Here is an 11871-nt window from a genome sequence, read left to right on the forward strand (position 1 = left end):
AGAGAACTCATATCCACAACAGTACACACAAAATGACATCCTCACAGTTTTTTTTGCTAATCTGAGGTTAATGTTTACCACTCCCTCAAATGACTCAACATACATTGAAGGTAAACATTGCCTTTCCAGTGTTAAGCCATTTGGCTCTTTCTCATGATCAGGGATTTCTTTTGTATTCCACAGAAATCCAGACCATCATGATGTCATGAGGGACTACCAAAACAGACGTCATGTGAGGTTTATAGTAGATGACTTGCTTGTAGCCAATTTATATGCTGAGATGTGTTTCATTACTTGACAACTACTTGTGTATACACACACACGATACAAGGCCTGTATAGGCATGTTTTAATGCCACACAGGTATCCTTCACATATTTCACTGTTCACATAGACACTCAATCATTTGCCTAAAGACACAATCAATTTCCTTTCCCCTCCAGAAACACTTTGACTGTAAACACGACTTTAAAGGATGGCATACATTGATATGACAATCCTGTCATTAGTACAACGAACTCTGTACCACAAAAAGAGGGCAGGTCAGTTCATCAATTCAGTGTTGCAATGCTGTTTGGATGGAAACAGTCTACTGAGACGTAGAGGAGGATACCTGCCACTGACGGAATATATCAAACACCCTTTTAGACTTGTCCCGAGGGCCCTGGGAGGAAAGAGAGAATAGAGAAATGTCAGATATAGTTTAAATGACGGCTACATAGCGGTAACAGTGTAATAAAAACAGAAAATCAGCACAAGGTCCATGCATCACCTTCTGGAGGATGTGACATTGTCATTTTTGTTAAAAATGCTTGTAAAATGTAAAGTTCAGAAGCTTTAACTTGCCTGTGCTGGACTGCCTCCTGTCGTATTAGAGTTCTTCTTCATGGGCATGAGGAGGTCGAGAGCAGCCTTCCAGCCCTGCTGATGAAGCGCTGAGCCTCCATCCAAAAAGGGAATCGCCCCTGGATCCACATTCTCTTTTCCCATAGAGATCCAGGGACACCAGTCTCTGTGCTGGGCGAGGGGGTCAAATGCATTCCTATGCAGGAGCCCATCCTGAAATAACAGAAATAGGTCCAAAAATGTGTTTGTAATAGCCAATTTCAAATAAATAATGCAAAAATACCTCTTTCAAATTTAACTAGGATTAGCATCTAGGTTATACAGCATTGTGTTGAATTAGGTAATGAGTAAAACACTGGATAAAGAGAGAATTGTGATTTCTTTTCACTCAAAATTGAGATTAATAAATGAAACTGCAAAAAACATGGTGTGATATTAGCAGTAATGTTAGTTCTTACAGGACCACCAACTGATGAGAGGCACAAGCGTTTAGGAGGGTGTTGCAGGCTTGCAGTGCCATCAGACCCAGAGTTGTCCCCTTGTCCTCTACTGCGAGTTGCGGACCTTTTGCCCCTGGTCAAGGGACTTGGCAACTCTTCACTGGGGCTTGGTGAGTCTCTGCTTCGGGCGCGCAAAGCCACTGGGGAGGAGGTTCCCTCACCCTGTTACACACAACAGAGCATGGTTAAAACGCAGCCTGGAACATCATGAATTTCATTTGCCATTGTTATACATGAATTTAAGTAATTCTGCTTAAAATGAATGTGTACATATAAGCCTAGCTTATTTATCCGGTCAACCTCCATGTGCTTCAAGCTTGCCTGGTCAGAGCGGGTGGAGTCCTGGCTCCTCAACTTCATGCGACATGGAGTTGCAGAAGGGGTGGATGAGGCTGAAGCTGGCTGGTCCCCCTGGCCCTCATGCGTGGCTGCTGTTGCAGGAATTGTTGCTTGAGCAGAGAGGCCTACAGTGTTTGGTGAGGCATCTCCATCGCCTCCCGTTCCCTCCATCTGGTGGAAGTTCCACAAGCCCACCTTGCGCATACAGTACGAGCAGGTAAGGATGGGCAGGTTCATGGCGCGCAGAGCGGGGCTAACAAAGAGAAATCCACGGCTCAGACATCTTGATCAGGTGAAGGAGTGCCAATACATTTTATGCCACGTTTCTATTAGTTTCTAAATAACCTCCCCTGCCTTTTCATTGTATTTTCTTCCATGCAGGTGGTACATCACTGAGGATTCATTTGAAATCGAAAATTACAGTCTATATGTGCTCTAGCGTACAGCAATATCGATTTGTGTGTACTGGAAAATGTGATGTAAACATTAAAAAGTGTAGAGGGGAGTCAAGCACAGTAAAAGTAGTGTCATCTCACCTTGCAGCCCAGCCACAGAGAGAAACAATGCATGCAGCCACCTGGACAGCCAAAGGTTCAGAACATGGAGTCCCTGCCTTTCTTTTTTGTTCTTCCTCGATCAGCTGCAGTATAACACTGATAACATCCTCAGTCAGTGACTGCAAGGAAATAGTGGACATTAATTACATGTGAACAACTGAAAATACTATATTTATTTTAATACATCTACATAATCATAATTCATAATGTTTTAGATGGCATTTTGTCAGTATCCAAAAAGGCTAAGACTCTTCTCCTGCCTCACCATAGACTTCAGCTGCTCCGGCTTCAAGGCTGGCAGCTGCTGTGCAAGGAGACATGCGCTCTGGAAGCGATCTAAGAAGGCAGTGAAAAGTGCCGATGGTTCACAGGCTGGAACCAGCCAGAACCGCTCTGAAATGACACCAGTATTCACCTTGACTATCATGTGGATAACTCAGGGTTGATTCAGCTGAAATTACCTGGTCATTTTTGTTAATATATACATGCAATACAAAATGGTTGCTCCTACCTGGGCATGGAAAGTCAGGCCAGGGGCAAAATTTCTCATGCTGCGTCTGAAGCTGCCTTGATATCTCTGCAATGCGGGATTCATCTATTAAAGAAAGAGGGAGAGTTGCTTGACCTTTAGTTTTTGGCAGACTGGCAAAATCAGCCTAACCTTGCCATAATAAAGTGTGACATTGTCTTTTTCTGTTGCTTAAAGTTTTGCTCACATTTTTCAAAGTCTAAAGTTGGTTGTAGTGATGCGCAAAGGAACGCCTGGCAGCTGGAGCACTTGAGCATATCGCAGCCGACGTTGATCCAGCCATATCTGGCGCACATCAGAGGGGACAGTATGCGGGGTTTGCCTGCCCATTTCAAACAGTGCTATGCTAAGGAAAATTTCACTCAAGACACAAAACAAGTATCGTCACATTCATTATTACTCTGAATGGAAGTACATGTCCCTGCATTTCCCACATGCATCATTTAAGTTTCACCATACGTCAAATATCAACATATCAAAGTGCCTTATAATGGATCACATGGTTGTATAATGTAAAATACAAAACCTGGATGCCTCATACTGGATGAAAATGAGTAAAAGGATATTGAATAAGATTCCACTCTTGAGTAAAAGGCTTCTTTGTTAGTTGCCTCACAAGGTGCTTGAGTGTTGCTTTTTACTTCCAGAACTTTCAAATCTCCTTGTCCACTGAAATCCACACAAAGGAAAACAACAGATCGTCAGTTTCCACATACTTGTTCATAATCTGAATGATAAAAAGCTGCAACTGGTTAAATCTATCTGTAATGCACATTGTAGGAATACTAATTTCTCCTAATAATCTTGCACAGCTAGCAAGGAATGCTTGGTGTATGCCAACCGAATTTAATTAAACAAGTAATAGATACGGAGTTAGTTAATTGGTAGGAATAGAAATTTTAAGAAAGCAGACGACATATTAAAAATCAGTAACTTATGCAACATTTCACCTGGAAGAAACTTGCGTAACAAAGAAAAATGGAAAGTAGCTCTATTCTTCCTCGCTGCTTACCAAAATCTGTCTGTTATATGAATGTGCAGTACTAAACTAAATGTATTTAACCTGGCCTTGGTGGCTGGGCAGCAAGTTGGACAATACTCCAGAAATGAATGGCAAACTAATGTCGTACCACGTTCCAGCGAAACTTTAGGTCCCCACCCCCTTATCTGTGCTGTGCACGAGAGCGTTGAAACGACGACTACCATAACACATCTGTCCGACAGATTAACTAAACAATAAGCGCAGGAAATAACAATGGTATGCATTCTCCCTGGCCTACAAGCTCCCAAAAATCTGCGGAGACGTATCCCTCTTCAAATTACGCCGAGTGAAGGTGGCTAAAGTAGCAGAGCTGCCAGGCTAAGTGGCTAACCAAACTAGCTAATGGTAACTTGTTCTTCGGCCCCTTTAAATCAAACAAATGGCGCGCGATTGTTCAAAAATTGCACCTGTTGAATCCGATATTTGTTGATGACACTCCTTCATTAAGGATTTCGCGAACTTTCTCTGGAGATGCAAAAGAAGACTTTTGTTGATTGGAGTTGCCGAGACGATCCCCACGACTGCCGCCGAGAGTCGCCATGATCGGCTCTGAGATCCCCTGGAAAATAAACCCTGAAACCAATCGTTCCGCTTTCTAAGACCCCGGTCACAAAAGAGTACTGAGCTCACTGAACCTGCCTGGTCTCTTCACTGTCAAGCTCATTTGAATTTTGTAGGTGCTCTACGTCTGGTAGAAAATCAGGATTAGAATCATGTTAAAACATGTCTTATGTGAAGCACAAGCAGCACAAATATATTCCTCCAGCCTTGTCACCTAAATGTAGGCTACTTAAAGCGTCAAAAGTACTCATTATGCATAAAAATGCCAGTGTGAGAGTAAATCACTTTATATCATATAATTTGATTGTTGATTTGATTGAAGTGGAGCTAATCTGAACTACTTTATATAATGTTGGGTAGTTTCATCTATAATACACCATATTTTATAATGTGATCATATAAAAAGCATAATCAGCAAAGTAATGTAGCTGTCAGATAAAAGTAGAGGAGTCAAGAGTACACAATATCCCACTGAAATTAAGTAATATGCAAGTATAAGGTAGCATCAAATGAAAATACTCAAGTAAAGTACAAAATGTACAGTAGGTAATCCATCTTTAGTATTTGTGCTACTGGTATCTCATCCTGAGAGCAGTTTCAGAGCACCAGTCCACCTTAAAAGCAACGCATATCCTGTAGAGGGCACTATTTAGTCATTCTGAACGCAACTACCAGAATCAACCCACCTCAAATTAAACACTGAAGTCAGGAGTCCCAAACATCAAGGACCCCAAATCAAATTAAAAATGTTTTTGTTTAATGGATATCTAAAGAGCATATTGTCTTTTTAAAAAAAGATTAGCCTACTTTGAAAGGCATTGAAATTAATTTTAAAAAAGTTTTTATCATGTTTTTTTTTGTGTGATATTGTTCACTAATGTTCAAGACCATAGCTACCCTTGAGGACACTGAGGTCATTGGTCTTGGTGATATTTCTGGGAATGTGGATGTTTTAATGGCATGAATGTAAGATTACAGAAATATGTCGTTTTTAAGGCTGGTTCTGATACTATTATGTTTTTATGCAGCATACCTAAAGATAATAAAAAAATATTTAGTATTCTCCAATAGCATTACACACCTGGTGACATTACATTTACTCAGGAAAGTTTGGTTGGTGGCTACAGTCGTGTTAACAGTTAATGGTGTGAAACTTTTGAACATTTGACCACATGAATCATTTCCAACACCTGGTGATCCCTGGCCGCAATGAAGACGACGCGACGGACCACTGAGCAACTAGTTCGAACCTCAAGGACCACGGACGGACTAGTGGTAGCATCGAGTGATCCGTGTTAGAGACCATGGTCTGTGGACAGACTGGACAGACCACTGGATTGGCTGTAACCCCCTCTCCTCACTCCGAAAAATGAGTGTTGTTGTTTTGGAGACGCGCAGTCCCGCCCATCTCTAATGACGCAACGTCCTAATAACAAGCGCTCTGATTGGTCAAGGGTCTCACGGCCGGGGGGGTAACATTTGTGAATGGCTTCAAAGTGACTGAGATGTGGAATGATTTATAATGTTTTATCGGCACTTTAGCAGATGTTGTTTTTATTTGATGTGACGTTCTTCAGGACTGGATTGTAACGGGAAACGATGTCGGACGCTGAAGGTGCTCGCAGTCCAGACCAGCTGAATAAATTCGAGAAACTGACAGGCAGGCCGCCGCACGGTGAGACGTTAGCAGGTCGGTCAACAACATTAGCAAGACATGCTAACGATAGGTTTTAACTTAACGTCGGCACATTTTGCCAGTCGAATAAACGCTGTGCGACTGATATCAGCTGCTCCACATACAATGGCACCTTTACATGTTAAGACTTTAAACGTTGCCCTTACTGGTGACATTGCTAAGCGTAACGTTCAAGCTAGCAACATCCAGTAATTCTGCTTGTTTATCTTTTAATAGCTTGTTAGCAATCATATCCAAGATAACGCGTGTTATAAAATGAAAGCTGGTTATCCTACTGTTTCACCTTGTGCAAAATCCTTTCTTTTAGCTGTAACGTTATAGCCAACTTAGTAAGATGTATGGCCTGTCTCACAATCATTGATTACCAGGTTTTGCTGACCTGCAAACACCTTAAAATTTAAGGCAGTGTTTTTAAGAGAGTCAGTTGTAAACTCATAATTTTGCTTTAAGTTTAGATTATAGGCATATCAAAAGAATGTATTGATAACCATTTTTGCAGAACATGGTATTCAATAGACATGATTGGGATGATCCATCATGTGTGGATAAAGCCAGGAAGGATTGACTCACATTTTTCATTTAGATGTTAGTATTAGATTTTAATGTAGTGGTAAAACTTCATTACAGATCCTGTTCTTTATCTTTTGTGTGTGTGTCACAGATACAGTCTTACAGTTGGCAAGGCCAGTCACGCCAGGCGCCCAGCACTGTATAGTACACAGTCCAACACAGGTCCCCCTGACATGTTGCTTCAAAAAATATCCAATGACCTAAATGAATCATTCACTTTCAGAACTAAGCAGTTATCATACTAGATACTGTATATAATGCTTTAATATCATTGATTTCCACTTAACTGACACCTTAATTAGCCCTAATTGATTGTACAGTGTTTTTAATTACAGCCCAGTAAAAATAACAGTTCATCACAGAAAGATGTGTGGCCGAAAGAAACAGCCTTTTTTCACAATATGCGTTCTTACAGCCATTGTTCTGTTCATGTTCCAACCATGTTGGCAGAAGTTTGGATGTGCCTCACATGTCAGAAGTGAATGTAACATTGACTTAAAGCATGTAGTCATGCAGAGCTTTCAGAACACACTTTTAGTTGTTAATTTGGCAGGGTTGTGCTTCCAAGTTTTGATAACACTTATCTCATCCTCTTAATTTTGAATACACTTATTGCAAGTCTTTTGCACTAAAGCATCTGCCAAATTAATGTAATGTAATGTAATGATAGTCAGAAGCGTACCAGTGAAAAGTGGTCTGCTACCTTTGTGAAATATTTGATTAGGTTTGAGATAACATAGGCCAAAGTGTGGATGTTTGGTCGTGCCACTGCTCCTAAATTCCTCTGTCTTTGTACGGCCCCCATAATTGCTGTGCTTTCCCAGTCCATTACAAATCCTCATTAAAAATGCATTGGTTGGCTGAAACATTGGTGTTGTGTTGTAGGTAGGCCTCATTTTATTCTTAATACATTAAACAGAGGTACATTATTAGATGTGGCTTAATGTGCTCTGTATTCTGTCATCATGTGCCTGTTGGTAGAAACCTGCTAATCCCTCCAGCCAAGCATCTCAGTATCTCAAATGGTGATATTTTATTTTCTGCTATTTGCATAGCTCTCCTTATAAGGTAAAACTGTGAGCCCTCCATGACTAGACTTCTTCCTCTGTCAGCTTGAGTGTCAGAGAAACGCCTATTGCTCAAGTATCATTGAAAGTTTTTACAGCCTATTGTCCAGCAGATGTATTCCATGTCGATTCAACTGGGTGTGAACACAATGCGCAAAGAAATACAGTGGGGCAGTCAGAGCTGGCAAAGCTGTGCACATCTTGTCCTATCTACGTGTTTTTGTTACCTTTTTATTTTAATTGGATAACTTAAGGCGCCGGCTAGGATATCTTGGTTGCTTTCTTTATTGATGTTCTATTTATGTTGCCCATAGTTTTCCTCTCAGTGAGTTCAAAGGCATGCAGGGAAACTTGAAATTCATAATTTCTCATTGTTGTAAATGTGACTGTGAATGTGTCTGTTTATGTGTTAGCCCTGGTGACGCATGTTCAAGTGTTAACCCTGTGACTCTGTATGGCGTCTCCCTGCTTTCTGTGCTTATTGTCATGATTACACAATGTGATGTCTCTATATTGATCAAAGCGGAAGGATTTCAGGGTGTTCTGAAAAGCCCAAAAGTGGATGAACATGCCTATCTTTTCAGGTTCAGTCAGATTTTGTAATAGATACAGCCAGTGATCCAGTTTCTCTTGTATTAGGCACTTGTAGCTTTCTGTGTGTGTTTATCTCATCAGTCCAGTCTTATACCTGTCTAGTATCTCTGTTGGCATGATCCTCCCCTCCTCATCCTATGAAACGTTGTTCCTCCCTCTCCAGGTCATCGTGCTCCCCCCGCCCGCAGTGGGCATCGCTGTGTTGCTGACAACACTAACCTGTACGTGTTTGGAGGGTACAACCCTGACTATGATGAGTCAGGAGGCCCAGAGAATGAAGACTATCCACTGTTCAGGGAGCTCTGGAGGTACCACTTTGCCACAGGCTGCTGGCAGCAGATTCGAACAGAGGGATATATGCCCACAGAGCTGGCATCTATGTCAGGTAAAATGTTGTATCTAACATTTTGATACTTAATTGTACTTGCACTCATTAGTATTTTATACTCATAACAAAATCCAGTTATCTGTTAAAATGTGTATGAAAATTGAATTCGGTATTGCTGTGTTTCTTCAGCTGTTTTGCATGGCAACAACCTCCTGGTGTTTGGCGGCACCGGGATCCCCTTTGGTGAAAATAATGGCAATGACGTACATGTTTGTAACGTGAAGTACAAGCGGTGGTCACTGCTCAACTGTCGGGGGAAGAAGCCCAACAGAATCTATGGACAGGTAACCTCATAAATTACCCTCATTTGATTGCTTTCTGGGCCAAATTCAAGTTAGGGATTTGAAATATTGTAGAGACTGGATGTTTTAAGTTTTTCAAAATTTAGTTGGTGGATATACAAACTTTTAAAGTTTAGCTGCTTCTTACTACGATGTTGCTTCATATCTTCCTAACCTTCAGGCAATGGTTATCATAAATGGTTTCCTGTACGTGTTTGGAGGGACAACGGGTTACATCTACAGCACAGACCTGCACAGGCTGGACCTGACCACAAGGGAGTGGATCCACCTCAAACCCAACAACCCTCCCGACGACCTGCCTGAGGAACGGTACGCCTTTTATGATGCCTGAATGTGCTACAGACCCAAGCTAAGGATCTTTTCAGTGTAGTGAAACTCCTTTACTTGTTGTGTTGTGTGTTACAGGTACAGGCATGAAATAGCACATGATGGACAGAGGATCTACATTCTGGGAGGAGGAACTTCCTGGACATCTTACCCTCTGGACAAGGTACTAGACCACTAAGGGTAGACTCACCAAAACTGCCGGCCTAGAATTTCAAATTCATAATGTTTCAAGTGTACATTTCTGAACAACTTAGTTTTATTTTTTATGACAGCTGAAGCAATATCTGGTCTATATATGTTTTTTTCCCCCTCCCTAGCGAACCTGTGCAGAGGAAGATGAAAGAGATTTTCTTTTTTCCAAATGTAGTAGAGAACAAAAAGATCTGCACACACATGAATATACACCAAAGAGGGTAGCATTAACTGCTCAAGTGAAATTATTTTTGTACCCATATGAGGATCTTTGTGGCTGTGAAAGGAGTTGAATATAGAGACTGAAACTCTGCACAACAATGTTTCAGAAGACTGATGCCAGCATTTTAAACAGTGAAAACACACTCATGTACTGTATTTAATTATAATATAGGTTACAGTTTTGTACTCAAGCCAAATCCATCTTAATCACTGCACCAAACACTCACTTAAACTCACAGTAAATATTGTGTCTTTTTAATAGATACATGCGTACAATCTGGAGACCAATTCCTGGGAGGAGATTACAACTAAACCTCATGACAAAATAGGTCTGTAGTCTGCACCTCATTATTAACTAAGCCTGTTTCTGTTCTCATTCACACCACTCTAAAATGTCTGTGCTTCTGACAGGGTATCCTGCTCCCAGGAGATGCCATAGCTGTGTACAAATACGAAATGGTGAGAATCTTTCAAGTGCTGTCATACTTCTGTTATTTTGCTTCAAAGATAAACAGTTGCTTCTGACATTTGATATCACATCCTCATATGTTAAACCTTCAGTGTTAAGTTGATTTTTAACTCCCTGCCAGTTATCACATATACAACTACATGAAGCGTCTGATCATTAATTTTTCTCTGTTGTAGATGTATTTATCTGTGGAGGCTACAACGGGGAGTTGATATTAGCTGATTTGTGGAAGATCAGCCTGCAGACTTTCCAGTGGAGCAAACTACCAGCAGTGATGCCTGAGCCGGCCTACTTCCACTGTGCTGCTGTCACCCCAGTTAGTACCACACTACCCTTTCTATTCAGTCCATGTACATATATTTTAATTTATTATCTGTGGTTTGGAACAGTTTTGAGGGTTTCATGTCAGTGGTAACAATCTTCTTCATGTACACAGCAAGTGAAGTACATATTGATGAAAGTAGTTAGTAATCTAGTCATTTAAGGCAACGCATGAAATCCATATATATGCAGTGGTCTCGTTCTCTACTAAATAAAGTTCTGTCTTTTAAATTCTATAATCAAAGCAAAATGAGGGAAAATGTGAGTGACAAAAGAAGAAAAAACAATTCCCATTGATCTACTTTTTATGAGATGGTATTTTGGTCCTTTTTTGTGGACAGTTTGTTGTTGTAGGTTTGTTGGCACAGAGGCTGCATGTTGGGGCTGGAATTTTTTATAGTTTTGTACTACTATATTGGCACCAAAATCTGCAAAGCTGCAGGCAGATTTAGAAACAGCATAATTTTCTTTGCCAAGAACACACTGAAAAGAATTTGTCAGTCACAGTTTCCCACAAATCACCAATGATGGCTCCAGGGGGAGCTTAGAACCTGAAGCCCCAGTTAATTTCTGTATCAAACTCAGTACTGTATATAAAATGTACATCTTTCTCTCTTTCCTTCACTCTGTCCTCAGGCTGGCTGCATGTACATCCATGGTGGCGTGGTAAACATCCATGAGAACAAGAGAACTGGCTCTCTGTTTAAAATCTGGCTGGCTGTGCCCAGCCTGCTGGAGCTATGCTGGGAGAAGCTCCTCAAGGCCTTTCCACACCTGGCTTCACTCCCTACCATGCAGCTGCTCAACCTGGGCCTCACACAGGAACTCATTGAACGCTTGAAATAGACAGCACAGTGGAGGACGGACAAATGATTGGATGGGGTAGGCTGGGCTGGACTGGGAGCAGATGAGGTCTGACAGAGCACAGAATTTGATTCACAGCAAAATTCTCGGGAAAATGCCCTCTCCCTCCCCTGCCTAACGTAGCCCCGCCTTAAAACCAGAAACAATGGGATGCCTTTTTTCTTTTGTTCTTTTTTTTCAGTTTCAGTGATGATAAAGAAAATACATGTGGAATGTTTTATCAATTTTACTCAAACCCCTCCCGCCATCACTGCTCCATACATGATGACTTTGTGTCAAGCTAAATATGAATTCCCGCTTCTCATCCGCCAAACTGCAACACCTGGACATACTTTATTTTGCCATGTCTTCAAAGACTGTCCTCTCCCCTTTTTTTAAATCGGCCTTCTCTACTACTTTTAAGAATTCTGTGCAAAGGAAGAATGCATGTGTATTTATTTGAAGGACTAAATCTGTTTGTCTGAGGGTATTCTCATCACCTGATGT

The 11871-nt window shown here is 41.2% G+C and overlaps 2 protein-coding genes across 3 annotated transcripts; one reads left to right on the forward strand and one right to left on the reverse strand.

The window, feature by feature from the left end:
- Positions 1 to 325: 325 nt before the first annotated feature.
- zc3hc1 (zinc finger, C3HC-type containing 1) lies at positions 326 to 4353 on the reverse strand. The gene is made up of 10 exons (XM_070929066.1): positions 4220 to 4353; positions 3337 to 3439; positions 2958 to 3108; positions 2753 to 2836; positions 2507 to 2634; positions 2221 to 2360; positions 1667 to 1937; positions 1304 to 1501; positions 846 to 1058; positions 326 to 663 (listed from the first exon to the last, which is right to left on the reverse strand). Exons 1-10 carry the CDS (start codon positions 4351 to 4353, stop codon positions 589 to 591), a joined length of 1497 nt encoding a protein of 498 aa, XP_070785167.1. The 3' UTR covers positions 326 to 588.
- A 1619-nt stretch (positions 4354 to 5972) lies between these two features.
- On the forward strand, positions 5973 to 11622 carry klhdc10 (kelch domain containing 10). 2 transcript variants are annotated; one of them, XM_070929185.1, is made up of 9 exons: positions 5973 to 6063; positions 8464 to 8685; positions 8818 to 8972; positions 9151 to 9299; positions 9396 to 9480; positions 9994 to 10060; positions 10143 to 10190; positions 10377 to 10516; positions 11158 to 11622. In XM_070929185.1, the coding sequence occupies exons 1-9, from the start codon at positions 5973 to 5975 to the stop codon at positions 11365 to 11367; spliced, it is 1167 nt and encodes a 388-aa protein (XP_070785286.1). In that variant the 3' UTR covers positions 11368 to 11622. The 2 variants fall into 2 exon arrangements, with proteins under 2 accessions (XP_070785286.1, XP_070785288.1); XM_070929187.1 differs by having other exon boundaries at positions 5973 to 6048.
- The last annotated feature ends 249 nt before the right edge of the window (positions 11623 to 11871 follow it).

This window comes from Enoplosus armatus, chromosome 22, assembly GCF_043641665.1.
Source record: "Enoplosus armatus isolate fEnoArm2 chromosome 22, fEnoArm2.hap1, whole genome shotgun sequence".
NCBI lineage: Eukaryota > Metazoa > Chordata > Actinopteri > Centrarchiformes > Enoplosidae > Enoplosus > Enoplosus armatus.